Below are 22242 nucleotides of genomic sequence, written 5' to 3'. Positions count from 1 at the left end.
TCCTGAGGCCAATTCTCCTGCCATTCATCCGCCGCCATCACCTCATGTTTCAGAATCATAATGCACGGCCCCATGTCGAAAGGATCTGTACACAATTCCTGGAAGCTGAAAATGTCCCAGTTCTTCCATTGCCTGCATACTCACCAGACATGTCACCCATTGAGCATGTTTGGGATGCTCTGGATCGACAGCATGTTCCAGTTCCCCCGCCAACTTGGCACAGCCATTGAAGAGGAGTGGGACAACATTCCACAGGCCACAATCAACAGCCTGATCAACTCTATGGGAAGGAGATGTGTCACGCTGGATGAGACAAATGATGGTCACACCAAAATACTGACTGGTTTTCTGATCCATGCCCCTACCTTAAATTTTTTTTTTTATTCCCAGTCGTGAAATCCATCGATTAGGGCGTTATCTATTTATTTCAGTTGACTGATTTCCTTATATGAACTGTAACTCAGTAAAATCTTCTAAATTGTATATTTTTGTTCAGTGTATATACATTTAGATGTAAATATTTATGTCAAGTCTTGAAACATAAAATAGCCTACAGCCATGGAGACATGTCAATAGCCTCCAGCCATGGTGAGTGGAGACATCATGTCAAAGCCTCCAGCCATGGTGAGTGGAGACATCATGTCAATGGATGTCTCTACCCGGACTATTTGCACCCCCACCCCATCTTTTTACGCTGCTGCTACTCTGTTAATTATTTATGCATAGTCACTTTAACTCTACCCACATGTACATATTACCTCAACTAGCCGGTGCCCCCACACATTGACTCTGCACCAGTACCCCCCTGTATATATAGCCTCCCTACTGTTATTTTTTTATACTTTTTTTCTCAACACTTTTTTGTTGTTGTTGGTTTATTTTACTTTTTTATTAAGAAATAAATGCATTGTTGGTTAAGGGCTGTAAGTAAGCATTTCACGGTAAGGTCTACCTGTTGTATTCGGCGCATGTGGCAAATAACATTTGATTTGATTTGAATAGCCTCCAGCCATGGTGAGTGGAGACATCATGTCAATAGCCTCCAGCCATGGTGAGTGGAGACATCATGTCAATAGCCTCCAGCCATGGTGAGTGGAGACATCATGTCAATAGCCTCCAGCCATGGTGAGTGGAGACATCATGTCATTAGCCTCCAGCCATGGTGAGTGGAGACATCATGTCAATAGCCTCCAGCCATGGTGAGTGGAGACATCATGTCATTAGCCTCCAGCCATGGTGAGCGGAGACATCATGTCAATAGCCTCCAGCCATGGTGAGCGGAGACATCATGTCAATAGCCTCCAGCCATGGTGAGTGGAGACATCATGTCATTAGCCTCCAGCCATGGTGAGTGGAGACATCATGTCAATAGCCTCCAGCCATGGTGAGTGGAGACATCATGTCAATAGCCTCCAGCCATGGTGAGTGGAGACATCATGTCAATAGCCTCCAGCCATGGTGAGTGGAGACATCATGTCAATAGCCTCCAGCCATGGTGAGTGGAGACATCATGTCAATAGCCTCCAGCCATGGTGAGTGGAGACATCATGTCATTAGCCTCCAGCCATGGTGAGTGGAGACATCATGTCAATAGCCTCCAGCCATGGTGAGTGGAGACATCATGTCAATAGCCTCCAGCCATGGTGAGTGGAGACATCATGTCATTAGCCTCCAGCCATGGTGAGTGGAGACATCATGTCAATAGCCTCCAGCCATGGTGAGTGGAGACATCATGTCAATAGCCTCCAGCCATGGTGAGTGGAGACATCATGTCAATAGCCTCCAGCCATGGTGAGTGGAGACATCATGTCAATAGCCTCCAGCCATGGTGAGTGGAGACATCATGTCAATAGCCTCCAGCCATGGTGAGTGGAGACATCATGTCAATAGCCTCCAGCCATGGTGAGTGGAGACATCATGTCAATAGCCTCCAGCCATGGTGAGTGGAGACATCATGTCAATAGCCTCCAGCCATGGTGAGTGGAGACATCATGTCAATAGCCTCCAGCCATGGTGAGTGGAGACATCATGTCAATAGCCTCCAGCCATGGTGAGTGGAGACATCATGTCAATAGCCTCCAGCCATGGTGAGTGGAGACATCATGTCAATAGCCTCCAGCCATGGTGAGTGGAGACATCATGTCAATAGCCTCCAGCCATGGTGAGTGGAGACATCATGTCAATAGCCTCCAGCCATGGTGAGTGGAGACATCATGTCAATAGCCTCCAGCCATGGTGAGTGGAGACATCATGTCAATAGCCTCCAGCCATGGTGAGTGGAGACATCATGTCAATAGCCTCCAGCCATGGTGAGTGGAGACATCATGTCAATAGCCTCCAGCCATGGTGAGTGGAGACATCATGTCAATAGCCTCCAGCCATGGTGAGTGGAGACATCATGTCAATAGCCTCCAGCCATGGTGAGTGGAGACATCATGTCAATAGCCTCCAGCCATGGTGAGTGGAGACATCATGTCAATAGCCTCCAGCCATGGTGAGTGGAGACATCATGTCAATAGCCTCCAGCCATGGTGAGTGGAGACATCATGTCAATAGCCTCCAGCCATGGTGAGTGGAGACATCATGTCAATAGCCTCCAGCCATGGTGAGTGGAGACATCATGTCAATAGCCTCCAGCCATGGTGAGTGGAGACATCATGTCAATAGCCTCCAGCCATGGTGAGTGGAGACATCATGTCAATAGCCTCCAGCCATGGTGAGTGGAGACATCATGTCAATAGCCTCCAGCCATGGTGAGTGGAGACATCATGTCAATAGCCTCCAGCCATGGTGAGTGGAGACATCATGTCAATAGCCTCCAGCCATGGTGAGTGGAGACATCATGTCAGGTTGTGTATCATAGCGGGGTCATGGATGACTTATGTCTGATTGTGTAACACCCAATTTGCCAGCCAGATATGGTCTTAATTGCTTGCTTTTAGCATTTATCCACGTCTCAACCTCCGGCAAAGAGCAACACGTGTCACAGTTAGAATGTATTATTGTCATAATGCATAGTGTCATATCATGTCATACATAATCATATCATTCTGTCATAATGCATAGTGTCATACATAATCACATCATCCTGTCAACTCATATCTGGCATTAAGATACTCTACAGAAGCTATTTTTGAGGTTGTATCACTAAACTAACCACTAGCTAATTCAGTCATGGTGAGTGTGATGTCTAATGGCACATGTAGAGCATGGATGCATGTGGAGGACTTTTATTTAGAAAAAAATAAACATATCCTCAATGAGAGCAGTAGGGAAACCACCAGCAGTACTTTGGCCATTGAGGCCTGGACACATTCTCAATTCATCATTCCCTGATTCCTCACATTCTCTCTCTTAGCCTCCTTCTCAAAATGCATTGAAGAAGAAAGTCAGAGAGGAGGGAGGGGACCTTGGATCTTCTCCATTACAGTTGAGAGGAGAGTGGAGCGAGGAATCACAGAAAGACAAATCATAGTCTCTTCCTATCTCCCGTCCACCTAGACGGTAGTCTCTTTCATATGTTTCTGTTGGTGTGTCTTTAGTGCTTTGGGTACAATGAACCCTTTCCCACACAGGCTACAGACGTACGGCTTCTCCCCTGTATGAAACCTCCTCATGTGCACCTTCAGACTCCCCGAGGTGGTGAACCCCTTATCACAGACAGTACAAGGGTACGGCCTCTCTTTAGTGTGCTTGATCTGATGCACTCTCAAGTTCCCAGACTGGGCGAAACTTTTCCCGCATGTGGCGCAGACGAAGGGTTTCTCGCCGGTGTGTGTTCTCTGGTGACTCTTTAGATCCCCGTCCCGTAGGAACGTTCTCCCGCAGTACGAGCAGCAGTACTTCTTTTCCAGGCTCTTGTAGTGCATTCTCGCGTGCACCTCCAGCCTTTTCATGTCCGGGAAACTCTTCCCGCACTCGCACATGTGGTGGCGGACCTCTTCCATGTGTATCCTCTTGTGTTTCTTCAGGCTTTCGCTTCTGGCAAAACGTTGGCCACACACAGAGCAACTGTGCGGTTTTTCCTTGGTGTGGGTCAGTATGTGGGTAGCCAAGGACGTTTTCTGAGTGAAGCCCCTCCCGCAGTAGGAGCAATGGAGGAGGTTCTCCCCTGTGTGGATCGACCGGTGGGTCTTCAGGGTGTAGAAGTGGGTGAATGTCTGGCCGCATTGGTCACAGAGGTACGGTTTCTTGTTGTTGTGTGTCTGCTTGTGCTCCCTGTACTCCAACAGGTTGCCAAAGCTCACCGGGCACTTGGAGCAGTGGTACGGTTTCTCTCCTGTATGGCTGCGCTGGTGAGTCTTCAGGTCCTGCAGCAGAGTGAAGGTCTTCCCACAAGGTTGGCAGATGTGCTTGGTCTTCTCTCCTGTGTGGATCGTCACATGAATGTTCAAGTCGTCGAGCTTCAAGAAACTCTCCTCGCAGACAGAGCACTGGTGGGGTTTCTCTGTGCTGGCGCCCTCTCCTGTTTTAATGACAACATTACAAGGGTTAAAACACTGCAAGACGGAGAGGAGAAATGAATCGGTGCACACCGTAACACAAACAAAGCGTTTCTTATTGGAAAAGATCTGATAGTCCCTCCCTGTTTCTGCCCGTTTGCTTCAGTGTGGTTCCCTAGTGAACACGACCCAGGTGTGTGGGTCTCTCTTACCTTTGTGGATCACCTGGTGTCTCTTCAGGTCCTGGAATCGCAGGAAACACTTCCCACAGACGGAGCACTGGTGGGGTTTCTTTCCTATGTGCGTCATCATGTGTGTCTTCAGGCTGCTGGCTGCGGTGAACCTCTTACCACACTGGGAGCAGAAATACGGTTTCAGCCCCTGGTCAGGGTCCCCTGGGCTGTCAGGGTCAGAGCTGGTGCCCTCTCCTGTTTCAATGACAACATTATAAGGGTTAAAACGCAGAGGAGAATGATGAGGATAGCAAGCACAACTCCAACCTGGTGTTCCTCTCACCTTTATGGGTCACCAGGTGTCTTTTAAGGTCGTAGGGTCGAAGGAAGGCCTTGCCACAGACGGAGCACTGGTGGGGTTTCTCTCCGCTGTGGATCTTCATGTGTGCCTTAAGTCTGAAGGCTGCGGTGAACCTCTTACCACACACAGAGCAGGGGAACGGTCTCTCCGGATCTAGTTCCCCTGAGCTGTCTGCGTCAGAGTTGGCGCCCCCTTCAATGACAACATTACAGGGGTTAAAATGCTGCATTGTCAATAAAAGACTGTTTATTCCAGATGAATACACATAATACCCAGCTAATTTACTGAAAGAGGCACTGGTGTGGTTATGTTGATGTTTCTTCAAGTCACCTGTCTTCCAGCAGAGATCTCAGGGTCCTGTTCATTACTGCACACCGTAGCAAAATGTTTCGCTAACGGAAAACGAAAACAAGCGTTTTATTATTGGATAGTCCCTCCCCCCATTTGTTTCTGTTTGGTTCCTAATGAATATGACTCAGGTGTGTGAACAGAGACTTCAGGGGTGTTATTCACTAGAAACAAAATGGAAGCAAACAAAACAAAATGGAGGGGGACCTACCTGAATTTGTCCAATAGAATTTTGGCACAAAACGTTTTCCTTTCGGAAGTTAACGGTTTCCGTTGCAGAACCTTTTGCTACGTTGCAAAACGTTTGCTACAGTGTGCGACTCGTGTGTGTGTGTGGGGGTCTCTCTCACCTTTGTGGATCTCCTGGTGTCTCTTGAGGTCCTGGAATCGCAGGAAACACTTCCCGCAGACGGAGCACTGGTGGTGTATCTCTCCACTGTGCGTCTTCATGTGTGACTTCAGTAACGGTGCTGTGGTGAACCTCTTGCCACACTCTGAGCAGAGATACAGTCTTTCAGGGTTAGGGTACGGCTTCTGCCCTTGTTCAGGATCCACTGGGCTGTCTGGGTCAGAGATGGCGCTCTCTGTTTCAATGACAACATCACAGGGATTAAAACACATCAAGACAGAAGAGAGAACAGCAAGCAGCAGCTGTACACATACAGTAGACCTACACCCTGTGGTAACTGTCCTCTGAGCCTCCATAATCACACCCTATGCTAACTGTCCTCTGAGCCTCCATAATCACACCCTATGCTAACTGTCCTCTGAGCCACCATAATCACACCCTATGCTAACTGTCCTCTGAGCCTCCATAATCACACCCTATGCTAACTGTCCTCTGAGCCGCCATAATCACACCCTATGCTAACTGTCCTCTGAGCCTCCATAATCACAACTGGTCGTACAGTACTGTTTCCGTTGAATTCAACGTTGCACACCGTTCTGTCATTTTGAACGCAATCCTGGGCTTGCAAAGGTCATGTTGTATCAACGAGCCACACAGGACAGTCTTCCAGCAGAGACTTCAGGTGTTTCCCTCACCTTTGTGCACCACCTGGTGTCTCTTCAGAACACATAACCACAGGAAGCGCTTCCCGCAGACGGAACACTGGTGGGGTTTGTCTTCGCTGTGGATCTTCATGTGGATCCTCAGGCTGGTCGGCGAGGTGAACGTCTTGCCACACTCAGAACAGATGTACGGTCTGTCTGAGGTGACTGCTTTAATGACAACATTACAGGGGTTAAAACGCTGCAGGACACAGAGGAGAGAACAGCACACCAACAGTACATATACAGTATTATGCACCAATGGCCAATTCCATTTTAACGGAATGGAGACTGACTTTTCACGTAAAATGTATGCTGAACAAAAACCATTGATTTCAAAGTTTAACAAACCATACAACTCTATGCACAATGACTACTTTTAACAATTTACACAGAACATTTGACAAAAACACATTTACTGGAAGAACTGTGCAGATGCAAAGTTAAGTAACAGAATTTTTGTAAAATCTCCCTCAGTTTTTTATGTAACCACATTTTCCAAAACTCTGCAGAAAGAATTGGGCACCTTGAGTTTGAAAGAAGTGAGTGAAGTGGATTTACACCCAGTAACAGAATTGCAGTAACGTAATTTCATCATGGATTCCTGATCTGTACAACACAGAAATGCATAATGATGGATATGAATGGCATGCTCTTCATGGTGATGTATCCTGAATAGGAACGCAAAGGTAGAAATATACAATATCCTCCTTTACATATTCGGGTGTTATTCTACACACTGGCTATTATTTTAATGAGCTCTGCAACAAAACAAGACCACATTTGTTTGGTCCAAACCGGACCAAATCTGCACCAATCATAGACGGTTATGTTTCACAAGTTTGGATATCAAAGGACAGTAGAGTAGAGTACAATAGAGTTCAGTACAGTAGAGTTCAGGGGGAGAGGGAGGGAGAGAGAGGGGAGGGAGGGAGAGAGAGGGGGGAGAGAGAGGGGGAGGGAGAGAGGGGGAGGGAGAGGGGGGAGAGGGAGAGGGGGGAGGAGAGGGAGAGGAGAGGGAGGGAGAGGAGAGGGAAGGAGGGAGGAGGGAGGGAGGGAGGGAGAGGGCAGGGAGAGGAGAGGAGAGGGAGAGGGGGGAGGGAGAGGAGAGGGGGATGGAGGGAGGGGGAGGGAGGGAGAGGAGAGGGGGAGGGAGGGAGGGAGAGGAGGGGGGAGGGAGGGAGAGGAGGGGGGGAGGGAGGGAGAGGAGAGGGGGGAGGGAGGGAGAGGAGAGGGGGGGAGGGAGGGAGGGAGGGAGAGGGGGGGGTGGTCCAGACTTGAGGGGGGGAGTGGTCCAGACAGTTATGAGCTGAACATAACAGAATGTCCGTGGAAGGAAGGACAGTAGCAGGAGACCCTATGACAGGGTTCTTCAATTCCGGTCCTGGAGGGCCGAAACACTTCTGTTTTTTATTTCTACCTGGTAGTTAATTGCACTCACCTGGTGTCCCAGGTCTGAATTAGCCCCTGATTAGAAGGAGAGGATGAAAAACAGAGGTGTTTCGGCCCTCCAGGACCGGAATTGAAGAACCCTGCCCTATGAGCTGAACATAACAGTACACCAGTGGAAGGAAGGACAGTAGCAGGTGAACCAACTGTGGTTTGTGACTACTATGATTTCCCATTGTAGCCTATTCAATTGCAGAAATTCTGTTACCTACTTTTTTTTTGGGTAAAAGAATTTCGAGTTTTAATCATTCATAAACAAATTTGATACCAGTCAAATCACTATAACTAATTGATAGGTCTACCATTACTTGTTACTTCTGTGAACTTTCATTATCCCCCCTCCTCATGAGAGAGAGAAATGTGAAAATATCTGAAAGATATGTGGGTTTTTAAGGCACAAGGCAATGTTTCTTAAACAGAGAAGGCAGACAGTTTTTTACCTAAACTAAATATAAGGGTTGATATTAGTTGGCAGGGTTTTTACTTCAACATTATTGTGTTTTCATGTATTTCTAATAGCTTTTAATATTTTTTCTGGTAGACCCCTTTTCCATCTGTTTAAAAATAAATCAAAGCCTTTGCTTATTCCAATTGTTTGGGATGGAAAATGGTTCAAATGTATAAATGCCTTAATTTCTTAAAAATATAGACTCTTTGCTTTCATTTGACGTGCTCCAATGAACTTCACATGTTGGTGCTCATGGGTCCTTTTACATGGAAATGCCACTACACCGTATAGATCAACTTATTTAACTGATAAACAGACACCAATGTCAGTGTTTCTTCAAGACACCAATGTCAGTGTTTCTTCAAGACACCAATGTCAGTGTTCCAGCAGAGATCTCAGGTGTGTGAGGAGAGACGCCAGGTGTGTGAGGAGAGGCGCCAGGTGTGTGGGGAGAGGTGTCAGGTGTGTCAGGAGAGACGCCAGGTGTGTCAGGAGAGACGCCAGGTGTGTGAGGAGAGGCGCCAGGTGTGTGGGGAGAGGTGCCAGGTGTGTGGGGAGAGGTGCCAGGTGTGTCAGGAGAGACGCCAGGTGTGTCAGGAGAGACGCCAGGTGTGTGAGGAGAGACGCCAGGTGTGTGAGGAGAGGCGCCAGGTGTGTGAGGAGAGACGCCAGGTGTGTCAGGAGAGGTGCCAGGTGTGTGGGGAGAGGTGCCAGGTGTGTCAGGAGAGACGCCAGGTGTGTCAGGAGAGACGCCAGGTGTGTGAGGAGAGGCGCCAGGTGTGTGAGGAGAGACGCCAGGTGTGTGAGGAGAGGCACCAGGTGTGTGAGGAGAGGCGCCAGGTGTGTGGGGAGAGGCGCCAGGTGTGTGAGGAGAGACGCCAGGTGTGTGGGTCTCTATTACCTTTGTGGGTCATCTGGTGTCTCTTCAGGTCTGTGGATCGCAGGAAGCGCTTCCCACAGACAGAGCACCGGTGGGGTTTCTCTCCGCTGTGTCTCTGAATGTGTGTCTTCAGGCTGCTTGGTGCTGTGAACCTCTTACCACACTGGGAGCAGTGGAACGGTCTGTCTCGGTCTGAGCTGGCACCCTCTGCTGTTTCAATGACAACATTACAGGGGTTAAACACAGGAGGAAAACGATGAGGACATACAACTCTTGTCTTCTATGTTATATGCTATACTTAAGCAATAAGGCCCGAGGGGGGTGTGGCATACGGCCAATATACCACGGCTAAGGGCTGTTCTTATTCACGACGCAACGCGGACTGCCTGGATACAGCCATTAGCCGTTGTATATTGGCCATATACCACAAACCCCCAAGGTGCCTTATTGCTATTATAAACTGGTAACCAACGTAATTAGAGCAGAAAAAATAAATGTTTTGTCATACCCGTGGTATACCACGGCTGTCACCCAATCACCATTCAGAGCTCGAACCACCCAGTTTATAATACTGTATATAACACTATGTATAGGTCCAGTTTATAATACTGTAATATAACACTATGCATTGGTCCAGTTTATAATACTGTAATATAACACTATGCATTGGTCCAGTTTATAATACTGTATATAACACTATGCATTGGTCCAGTTTATAATACTGTAATATAACACTATGTATTGGTCCAGTTTATAATACTGTATATAACTGCATTGGTCCAGTTTATAATACTGTAATATAACACTATGTATTGGTCCAGTTTATAATACTGTATATAACACTATGTATTGGTCCAGTTTATAATACTGTATATAACTGCATTGGTCCAGTTTATAATACTGTATATAACTGCATTGGTCCAGTTTATAATACTGTAATATAACACTATGTATTGGTCCAGTTTATAATACTGTATATAACACTATGTATTGGTCCAGTTTATAATACTGTATATAACTGCATTGGTCCAGTTTATAATACTGTATATAACTGCATTGGTCCAGTTTATAATACTGTATATAACTGCATTGGTCCAGTTTACAATACTGTATATAACACTATGCATTGGTCCAGTTTATAATACTGTATATAACACTATGCATTGGTACAGTTTATAATACTGTATATAACACTATGTATTGGTCCAGTTTATAATACTGTAATATAACACTATGCATTGGTCCAGTTTATAATACTGTAATATAACACTATGCATTGGTCCAGTTTATAATACTGTAATATAACACTATGCATTGGTCCAGTTTATAATACTGTATATAACACTATGCATTGGTCCAGTTTATAATACTGTAATATAACACTATGCATTGGTCCAGTTTATAATACTGTAATATAACACTATGCATTGGTCCAGTTTATAATACTGTAATATAACACTATGCATTGGTCCAGTTTATAATACTGTATATAACACTATGCATTGGTCCAGTTTATAATACTGTATATAACACTATGCATTGGTCCAGTTTATAATACTGTAATATAACACTATGCATTGGTCCAGTTTATAATACTGTAATATAACACTATGCATTGGTCCAGTTTATAATACTGTAATATAACACTATGCATTGGTCCAGTTTATAATACTGTAATATAACACTATGCATTGGTCCAGTTTATAATACTGTAATATAACACTATGCATTGGTCCAGTTTATAATACTGTAATATAACACTATGCATTGGTCCAGTTTATAATACTGTATATAACACTATGCATTGGTCCAGTTTATAATACTGTATATAACACTATGCATTGGTCCAGTTTATAATACTGTAATATAACACTATGCATTGGTCCAGTTTATAATACTGTAATATAACACTATGCATTGGTCCAGTTTATAATACTGTAATATAACACTATGCATTGGTCCAGTTTATAATACTGTAATATAACACTATGCATTGGTCCAGTTTATAATACTGTATATAACACTATGCATTGGTCCAGTTTATAATACTGTATATAACTGCATTGGTCCAGTTTATAATACTGTAATATAACACTATGTATTGGTCCAGTTTATAATACTGTATATAACACTATGTATTGGTCCAGTTTATAATACTGTATATAACACTATGTATTGGTCCAGTTTATAATACTGTATATAACTGCATTGGTCCAGTTTATAATACTGTATATAACTGCATTGGTCCAGTTTATAATACTGTATATAACTGCATTGGTCCAGTTTATAATACTGTATATAACACTATGCATTGGTCCAGTTTATAATACTGTAATATAACACTATGCATTGGTCCAGTTTATAATACTGTAATATAACACTATGCATTGGTCCAGTTTATAATACTGTAATATAACACTATGCATTGGTCCAGTTTATAATACTGTATATAACACTATGCATTGGTCCAGTTTATAATACTGTAATATAACACTATGCATTGGTCCAGTTTATAATACTGTATATAACACTATGCATTGGTCCAGTTTATAATACTGTATATAACACTATGCATTGGTCCAGTTTATAATACTGTAATATAACACTATGCATTGGTCCAGTTTATAATACTGTAATATAACACTATGCATTGGTCCAGTTTATAATACTGTAATATAACACTATGCATTGGTCCAGTTTATAATACTGTAATATAACACTATGCATTGGTCCAGTTTATAATACTGTAATATAACACTATGCATTGGTCCAGTTTATAATACTGTATATAACTGCATTGGTCCAGTTTATAATACTGTATATAACACTATGTATTGGTCCAGTTTATAATACTGTATATAACACTATGCATTGGTACAGTTTATAATACTGTATATAACTGCATTGGTCCAGTTTATAATACTGTATATAACACTATGCATTGGTCCAGTTTATAATACTGTATATAACACTATGCATTGGTCCAGTTTATAATACTGTATATAACACTATGCATTGGTCCAGTTTATAATACTGTATATAACACTATGCATTGGTCCAGTTTATAATACTGTATATAACACTATGCATTGGTCCAGTTTATAATACTGTAATATAACACTATGCATTGGTCCAGTTTATAATACTGTATATAACACTATGTATTGGTCCAGTTTATAATACTGTAATATAACACTATGCATTGGTCCAGTTTATAATACTGTAATATAACACTATGCATTGGTCCAGTTTATAATACTGTATATAACACTATGCATTGGTCCAGTTTATAATACTGTATATAACACTATGCATTGGTCCAGTTTATAATACTGTATATAACACTATGCATTGGTCCAGTTTATAATACTGTATATAACACTATGCATTGGTCCAGTTTATAATACTGTATATAACACTATGCATTGGTCCAGTTTATAATACTGTATATAACACTATGCATTGGTCCAGTTTATAATACTGTATATAACACTATGCATTGGTCCAGTTTATAATACTGTAATATAACACTATGCATTGGTCCAGTTTATAATACTGTATACAACACTATGCATTGGTCCAGTTTATAATACTGTAATATAACAATATGCATTGGTCCAGTTTATAATACTGTAATATAACACTATGCATTGGTCCAGTTTATAATACTGTAATATAACACTATGCATTGGTCCAGTTTATAATACTGTATATAACACTATGCATTGGTCCAGTTTATAATACTGTATATAACTGCATTGGTCCAGTTTATAATACTGTATATAACACTATGCATTGGTCCAGTTTATAATACTGTAATATAACACTATGCATTGGTCCAGTTTATAATACTGTATATAACACTATGCATTGGTCCAGTTTATAATACTGTAATATAACACTATGCATTGGTCCAGTTTATAATACTGTAATATAACACTATGCATTGGTCCAGTTTATAATACTGTAATATAACACTATGCATTGGTCCAGTTTATAATACTGTATATAACACTATGCATTGGTCCAGTTTATAATACTGTAATATAACACTATGCATTGGTCCAGTTTATAATACTGTAATATAACACTATGCATTGGTCCAGTTTATAATACTGTATATAACACTATGCATTGGTCCAGTTTATAATACTGTATATAACTGCATTGGTCCAGTTTATAATACTGTAATATAACACTATGTATTGGTCCAGTTTATAATACTGTATATAACACTATGTATTGGTCCAGTTTATAATACTGTATATAACTGCATTGGTCCAGTTTATAATACTGTATATAACTGCATTGGTCCAGTTTATAATACTGTATATAACTGCATTGGTCCAGTTTATAATACTGTATATAACTGCATTGGTCCAGTTTATAATACTGTATATAACACTATGCATTGGTCCAGTTTATAATACTGTATATAACACTATGCATTGGTCCAGTTTATAATACTGTATATAACACTATGCATTGGTCCAGTTTATAATACTGTATATAACAGTATGTATTGGTCCAGTTTATAATACTGTAATATAACACTATGCATTGGTCCAGTTTATAATACTGTAATATAACACTATGCATTGGTCCAGTTTATAATACTGTAATATAACACTATGCATTGGTCCAGTTTATAATACTGTATATAACACTATGCATTGGTCCAGTTTATAATACTGTAATATAACACTATGCATTGGTCCAGTTTATAATACTGTATATAACACTATGCATTGGTCCAGTTTATAATACTGTATATAACACTATGCATTGGTCCAGTTTATAATACTGTAATATAACACTATGCATTGGTCCAGTTTATAATACTGTAATATAACACTATGCATTGGTCCAGTTTATAATACTGTAATATAACACTATGCATTGGTCCAGTTTATAATACTGTAATATAACACTATGCATTGGTCCAGTTTATAATACTGTAATATAACACTATGCATTGGTCCAGTTTATAATACTGTAATATAACACTATGCATTGGTCCAGTTTATAATACTGTAATATAACACTATGCATTGGTCCAGTTTATAATACTGTAATATAACACTATGCATTGGTCCAGTTTATAATACTGTAATATAACACTATGCATTGGTCCAGTTTATAATACTGTATATAACACTATGCATTGGTCCAGTTTATAATACTGTAATATAACACTATGCATTGGTCCAGTTTATAATACTGTATATAACACTATGCATTGGTCCAGTTTATAATACTGTAATATAACACTATGTATTGGTCCAGTTTATAATACTGTATATAACACTATGCATTGGTCCAGTTTATAATACTGTATATAACACTATGCATTGGTCCAGTTTATAATACTGTAATATAACACTATGCATTGGTCCAGTTTATAATACTATATATAACACTATGCATTGGTCCAGTTTATAATACTGTAATATAACACTATGTATTGGTCCAGTTTATAATACTCTATATAACTGCATTGGTCCAGTTTATAATACTGTATATAACACTATGCATTGGTCCAGTTTATAATACTGTAATATAACACTATGCATTGGTCCAGTTTATAATACTGTAATATAACACTATGCATTGGTCCAGTTTATAATACTGTAATATAACACTATGCATTGGTCCAGTTTATAATACTGTAATATAACACTATGCATTGGTCCAGTTTATAATACTGTATATAACACTATGCATTGGTCCAGTTTATAATACTGTAATATAACACTATGCATTGGTCCAGTTTATAATACTGTATATAACACTATGCATTGGTCCAGTTTATAATACTGTATATAACACTATGCATTGGTCCAGTTTATAATACTGTATATAACACTATGCATTGGTCCAGTTTATAATACTGTAATATAACACTATGCATTGGTCCAGTTTATAATACTATATATAACACTATGCATTGGTCCAGTTTATAATACTGTAATATAACACTATGTATTGGTCCAGTTTATAATACTCTATATAACTGCATTGGTCCAGTTTATAATACTGTATATAACACTATGCATTGGTCCAGTTTATAATACTGTATATAACACTATGCATTGGTCCAGTTTATAATACTGTAATATAACACTATGCATTGGTCCAGTTTATAATACTGTAATATAACACTATGCATTGGTCCAGTTTATAATACTGTAATATAACACTATGCATTGGTATGTAGGAAGTTAGAAAGGGAAGATAACTCCTCTATTTAATTTAAACTGATCACCAGTTATTTGGTTAGGGAGCACAGTTTAGTACATCCAAGAATGACCGCTAGAACCAGTTACTCAGCCCCATGGGTCCTTCTCTAAAGTAGTGCTCTATATATAGGGAACTGGGTGCCATTTGGGACGCTGCTTTAGCCATCTGAAACTGGGCTCAGTATACTGTAGCTCCCCGCTGGATGTTCTGATCAGTGATTACCTGGGTTGGTCCTATCCCCAACCTCCTCCTCCTCTTCCTCCTCTTCCTCTCTGTCCTCCTCTCTGTCCTCCTCCTCTCGGTCCTCCTCCTCTTCCTCTCTGTCCTCTTCCTCTCCGTCCCCCTCCTCTTCTCTTTTAACAGTACCAAGTCCTGTAAAACATCAAACCAAAAGATGGAAAACCCTATATAATATAAATGCCCCCACCAGAGGGAGCTCTATTCCCTTGGTTCCCGGTAGAGTCCAGAGCTCCACAGAGAAAAGCTCTTTATTGGACTCTGTTGCAGTTCTGTGGAACTGGAACCGTTTAAAGTGTCACCTAAAAACGATCTGAAAAGTAACGTCATGGTGTAATTAGGGTTAGGCTATTCTTTCAAGAGGCGACTCTTAAAACGGGCACCTCTGTGCTGTTGAAATTGTTGTATATATTTCTAATTGATGATACTGTTGTTGTTTTAAATTGCATTGAGGAATAATGTGTGAATCATTGCCACCTGCCATCTCACCTTCTCAGAGGACCACAATGGAAATAAGCATTTGGGCTTTATTGTGTTTTTTTCTCCTGAATAATTGTTAACGTATGTAACATTGTCTCCGGCTGGAGCAGCCTAATACTTTTAATGACCGAATACATTTCAAATCAATCAATGTTCAAATGATAATAAATCCATCTATTCTATTCCCTGGCTAGTGCACTTTATTACCTGGGTTAGCCTCCGTTCGGGTTCTCCTCCTCTTCTTCCATATCTACTGGAACAACGTCAACACATATGGTCTTTGTCCGGAATGACACCCTATTCCCTATATAGTGCCCTACTTTCTGACTGTATGGGTCCTGGTCAAACGTGGTGCACTATATCGGGAACAGGGTGACATTTGGAACACAGACAGGAGCTAGGGATTGTTTCTGGACTGGAGATGCTGTGCAATACTCTGAAATATAGCAGACCTGGGTTCAAATAGTATTTGAAATCATTCAAATGCTTTATCTGTGTTTTATTGAGGTTGCCTGGAGCATTTGAACCAAATGGGATTGTCCCAAAAGTGCCACCCCACCAACCTGGCTATCTGGCACTCCAGGCAGGCTCAATAGTATTTGAACGTTTTTAATTTAAAACATTTTTTAACTAGATCTGAACAATAATTGCTATTAGGATGTAACCTAGCTCTCTAAAACTCCTATTAGGATGTAACCTAGCTCTCTAAAACTCCTAGTAGGATGTAACCTAGCAACCTAAAACTCCTATTAGGATGTAACCTAGCAACCTAAAACTCCTATTAGGATGTAACCTAGCAACCTAAAACTCCTATTAGGATGTAACCTAGCTCTCTAAAACTCCTAGTAGGATGTAACCTAGCAACCTAAAACTCCTATTAGGATGTAACCTAGCAACCTAAAACTCATATTAGGATGTAACCTAGCTCTCTAAAACTCCTATTAGGATGTAACCTAGCAACCTAAAACTCCTATTAGGATATAACCTAGCTCTCTAAAACTGCTATTAGAATGTAACCTAGCGCTCTAAAACTCCTATTAGGATGTAACCTAGCTCTCTAAAACTCTTATTAGGATGTAACCTAGCAACCTAAAACTCCTATTAGGATGTAACCTAGCAACCTAAAACTCCTATTAGGATGTAACCTAGCTCTCTAAAACTCCTATTAGGATGTAACCTAGCTCTCTAAAATTCCTATTAGGATGTAACCTAGCTCTCTAAAATTGCAATTAGGATGTAACCTAGCTCTCTAAAACTCCTATTAGAATGTAACCTAGCTCTCTAAAACTCCTATTAGAATGTAACCTAGCTCTCTAAAACTCCTATTAGGATGTAACCTAGCAACCTAAAACTCCTATTAGGATGTAACCTAGCTCTCTAAAATTGCAATTAGGATGTAACCTAGCAACCTAAAACTCCTATTAGGATGTAACCTAGCTCTCTAAAACTCCTATTAGGATGTAACCTAGCAACCTAAAACTCATATTAGGATGTAACCTAGCAACCTAAAACTCCTATTAGGATGTAACCTAGCTCTCTAAAATTGCAATTAGGATGTAACCTAGCTCTCTAAAACTCCTATTAGGATGTAACCTAGCAACCTAAAACTCCTATTAGGATGTAACCTAGCTCTCTAAAATTGCAATTAGGATGTAACCTAGCAACCTAAAACTCCTATTAGAATGTAACCTAGCTCTCTAAAACTCCTATTAGGATGTAACCTAGCAACCTAAAACTCCTATTAGGATGTAACCTAGCTCTCTAAAATTGCAATTAGGATGTAACCTAGCAACCTAAAACTCCTATTAGGATGTAACCTAGCACTCTAAAACTCCTATTAGGATGTAACCTAGCACTCTATAACTCCTATTAGGATGTAACCTAGCACTCTATAACTCTAGGCAGCATTCTGCCTTCTCCCTACAGTTTTCAGCCATTAGCATCACCCACGACTGGCTCGTGTGAACTTCAGTCCCGACGCTGTGTTTTAACCTTTAGAAACGTCAATAATCATCGCTTGCGATACGACTTTCAAAAGCGAGAAAGAATCCTTCAAATAGAAAATATACACTTCCTGTAGCAGTTACAGATCCGTCCAGCTATGGGTGCCGCCATCCAACGAACCTATACTTCAGCTACACTTCCCGAGTTACGCGTACACACAGGTGTTCGGAGCATGCTAACTAGCACAGGTGGTCGCCTCTGGTATTCTGTCTGTTTTCCATTAACAAGCGTTGTAACATGAAGATATGGCCGTATGGAAACACTAACCCTATCAAGGTGTGTATCAATGTAACCTTTTGTTTTTTTTGAAAATTATAAGCTCCTTATGCTTCCAAAACCGCACCGCGACTTGTGTTAATGTTCAGATTGAGCGTCAGGGCTCTTAACAAAACTCCCCCCTACAGAAGACGCCTTCGTCCAATGACTTATGTGTAATGTAATGAACTGAGAGTCATGATCCAGGGCTAGCTGTCAACCAGTGGCAGGTGTGCTTCTACATCTGCATTGCTTGCTGTTTGGGGTTTTAGGCTGGGTTTCTGTATAGCACTTGTGACATCTGCTTTATAAATACATTTAATTGATAGACAACTTAGACTCACCCGAGTCAATGTTATTATCTTCCTCCTCCTGTTCTACTCCCTCTTTCCCTTTCTCGTCCTCTATTCTTCTCTCCTCCTCCTCCTCCTCCTCTTCCTCTTTCACAATCACATTGAGCTCCAGTGTTTGACTGCAGTCCTCCAGCTTCACTGACGCCATCTCTTGACCTGGCTGTGAGCTTCTCTGGGCTGGACCCGGTTCAGACATTGTAGGCTAGAGCTGGATGCTTTAAGAAAGGAAAATAATAAAATGTAAAACCTCAAATCTAGATATGTTCGGGAATTTAATTAATATATAAATCACAATGGGAGGAGCCAGCTATCTTGCTAGTGAAAGCGTTGCAGCTAAACAATAAGCTAAGGGCAATTTCACTAATCACCCTCTTTGTATAGGCTAAATAGTAATGTAATGGTTGACCGTGCAAAAGAAGGTAAGCTTTCTATGTACAGTGTTTTCACTCCGAAATAATTCATTCATATGGAGTTCCTCCCCTAAACTGTAATGGCTTTTATCGATAACGTTCCTGGCCACAACAACAACCGTGACAGCCCAACGGATGTTAGCCGTTGCTGCCTGGCGCCACACTATTCAACATCTACCACATCGCCGATCGACTATAAACGTTAACTGTAAGTTTCAGCGTCTGGTTATAGTTAAAATTATTATAATTAAAACACGACAGATTACCTGAAATCGCTGGTCTTTTATTGTTTGATTAGACTCGGAGCGTGGATAATCGGTCGAACCGATGAGCCAGTACTGTAAACTTCCGCCTGCGCGCTAGGTTAAAGATACCCAGCCTGCGCGCAGGATGGGAAAGGGCGTCATGTTCACGAGCATCATGTAAGCGCAGCCGTCGGCCATCACAGTTTATCAATAAAAGACCAGCGATTTCAGGTAATCCGACATGCTTTCATGATCATTTAAATGATAGCCAACCGTTGAACATTACAGTAAACGTTTATTGTCGATCGGTAATGTGGTAGATTGCCGCGGTTGAATAGTGTCAGTTTGTCGGGCTGCAGCGGTTGTTGTGGTTTCCGTCTGTCATGTTTTCTTACCCAGGGACGTAATCGATAAAAGCCTTTACAGTTTAGGTGAGGAACTCTGAATTAATTTATTTCGGAGTAAGAGTATGCTACTGTTTAAAAAAAAGTGCTGATTAGTTAAATGTCCCTTATTGTTTTGCGTTAGCGCTTCTTGCACAAGCAAGAGAACTGTCTCCTCACACTGTGACAAATATAAGGGAAAGGAGATACCTAGTCAGTTGCACAACTGAATGCATTCAACCAAAATGTGTCTTCCGCATTTAACACAACCCCTCTGTTGTTTTTATATTATCTGTGTTTTTCTGTACGTTCATTTCATTTCTGAACACACTTAGATTTTAGTTTTTTGCATTTATTTATTCAGACCCTTTTATAAATAGAAAAAAAACATACAGTCCACTTCATACCGTGTCTTAACTGGGTTCTGGCTGTGGTGTTCCAGCCCAGAGAAACTCACAGCAGGGTCCAGAGATGGCGTCAGTGAAGCTGGAGGACTGCAGTCAAACACTGGAACTCAATGTGATTGTCAAAGAGGAGGAGGAGGAGAGAGAAATCGAGGAGGAGGAAGAGGAGGAGGACAGAGAAGAAGAAGAGGAAGATAATGACATTGACTCTGGTGAGTTGAGGTTGTCTACGCCAGCCACCGGGTTACATCATAGCCCTTACAGTCCAGATCTAGGTTAAAATAGGATTTTAAAAAAACGTTCAAATACTTTCAGAGTTCGCTCGAGCCTACCTGGAGTGTCAGCTAGGTAAGCGGGGTGATGGGCACTTTTGAGACTATTCCATTGGTTCAAATGGACCAGGCACAGATTGATTTCAGTCAAGCACAGACTGATTTTAAATACTACTTGAACCCAGGTCTGCTATCGTCTAGAGTGTGCCACTCACAGCATGTCCAGTCCAAAACTAACCCCTGTTTTGATGTGGTTCAAGTAGATATGGAAGACGAGGAGGACCAGGGAGAAAGAGACGTGTCTAACCCAGGTAACCCATTACACTAGAAAGGGAATAGAATCCAGCTTATTCTATATCTATTATAAAGTGTTTTAATGAATGTTGTGTTCCAGTCTTTTGGTTTGATGTTTTACAGGGCTTGTTATTGTTAAAAGAGAGGAGGAGGAGGAGGAGGAGGAGGAGGAAGGTTTGGATAGGACCAAGCCAGGTAATCACTGATCAGAACATGCATCCAGTGGAGGAGGTAGGGGATGGAGAGGAGGAGGAGGAGGAGGAGGAGGAGGAGGAGGAAGGTTTGGATAGGACCAAGCCAGGTAATCACTGATCAGAACATGCATCCAGTGGAGGAGGTAGGGGATGGAGAGGAGGAGGGGAGGAGGAGGAGGAGGAGGAGGAGGGGGGGGGGAGGGAGGAGGAGGAGGTAGGGGATGGAGAGGAGGAGGAGGAGGAGGAGGAGGAGGAGGAGGAGGAGGAGGAGGGTGTGGATAGGACCAAGCCAGGTATTTATTTTTTATTGAACCTTCATTTTGACAGGGAGTCAATGCTGAGACCAGGGTCTCTTTTCCAGATGAGCCCTGGATAGCACCACAATACACATTAAACTACCCATTCATATACACATTAATATAAATAAACACATTACACTACCCATTCATATGCACATTGATATACAATAAACCCATTAAACTACACATGAATATACAATAAACACATTAAACTACCCATTCATATACACATTAATATACAATAAACCCATTAAACTACACATTCATATACACATGAATATACAATAAACACATTACACTACACATTCATATACACATGAATATACAATAAACTCATTAAACTACCCATTCATATACACATTAATATACAATATACACATTAAACTATCCATTCATATACCATGAATATACAATAAACACATTCAACTACACATTCATATACAATAAACACATTAAACTACCCATTCATATACACATTAATATACATGTTATTATAGACAACAATACATGAAAAACAAAACACAATCATAAAAAAACAGTCACATTCTTCAGTAAAAATGTCCCCTAACAACCGTCTGAAAGGCGCTAGAGGCACCAATTCCTCCAATATTAAAGTTAATTGTAGATCATTCCACACGTAAACTGCAAAAAAAAACTAAAAGCAGATTGTTATGTGAATTATTTAACAAACTATTTCAGTGTCTCTGTGCGTCTCCCAAAAGGTTGTAAGTCTTTTGGATTTAAGAAACGGACAGAGTCCCGGTCTGCATAGTCAGAGATTTTATTCATTGAGAATTCTGCCATCACAATTTCAGTCCATCTTTTATACTCATACGTCATACAAAAATCCCTCCCCTCTTTAGGCAGGCTGTAGTTTTCCACTTTATAATTGCTCTCCTGACCATCAGTTCACACACACACTTTTCCAAGCCTAACAGTTTCTCTCCTCCCTAAATTCCTCAGTTATCTTGGTTTCTCAGTTGCCTGGAGACAGTTCTCCTTGTCCTTTGTTGTCTGGCCT

General features: G+C 41.2%; 1 protein-coding gene and 1 long non-coding RNA gene across 3 annotated transcripts; one reads left to right on the top strand and one right to left on the bottom strand.

The window, feature by feature from the left end:
* Positions 1 to 927: 927 nt before the first annotated feature.
* On the bottom strand, positions 928 to 16225 carry LOC121557812 (gastrula zinc finger protein XlCGF57.1). 2 transcript variants are annotated; one of them, XM_041871282.2, is made up of 7 exons: positions 15614 to 16225; positions 9173 to 9361; positions 6369 to 6545; positions 5675 to 5908; positions 4959 to 5168; positions 4655 to 4870; positions 928 to 4465 (listed from the first exon to the last, which is right to left on the bottom strand). In XM_041871282.2, the coding sequence occupies exons 2-7, from the start codon at positions 9183 to 9185 to the stop codon at positions 3498 to 3500; spliced, it is 1818 nt and encodes a 605-aa protein (XP_041727216.1). In that variant the 5' UTR covers positions 9186 to 9361; positions 15614 to 16225; the 3' UTR covers positions 928 to 3497. The 2 variants fall into 2 exon arrangements, with proteins under 2 accessions (XP_041727216.1, XP_045069133.1); XM_045213198.1 differs by having other exon boundaries at positions 9173 to 9358.
* Positions 16226 to 20343: 4118 nt separating this feature from the next.
* LOC123483358 lies at positions 20344 to 21008 on the top strand. Its single transcript, XR_006658208.1, has 3 exons — positions 20344 to 20374; positions 20698 to 20745; positions 20852 to 21008. It is a non-coding gene; the product is annotated as an uncharacterized LOC123483358 (long non-coding RNA).
* Positions 21009 to 22242: the final 1234 nt, after the last annotated feature.

Source organism: Coregonus clupeaformis, unplaced genomic scaffold (genome assembly GCF_020615455.1).
Source record: "Coregonus clupeaformis isolate EN_2021a unplaced genomic scaffold, ASM2061545v1 scaf0087, whole genome shotgun sequence".
Taxonomy (NCBI): domain Eukaryota; kingdom Metazoa; phylum Chordata; class Actinopteri; order Salmoniformes; family Salmonidae; genus Coregonus; species Coregonus clupeaformis.
Note: the sequence above shows the minus strand (reverse complement) of the source record. Positions and strands in the feature narration are given on the sequence as shown.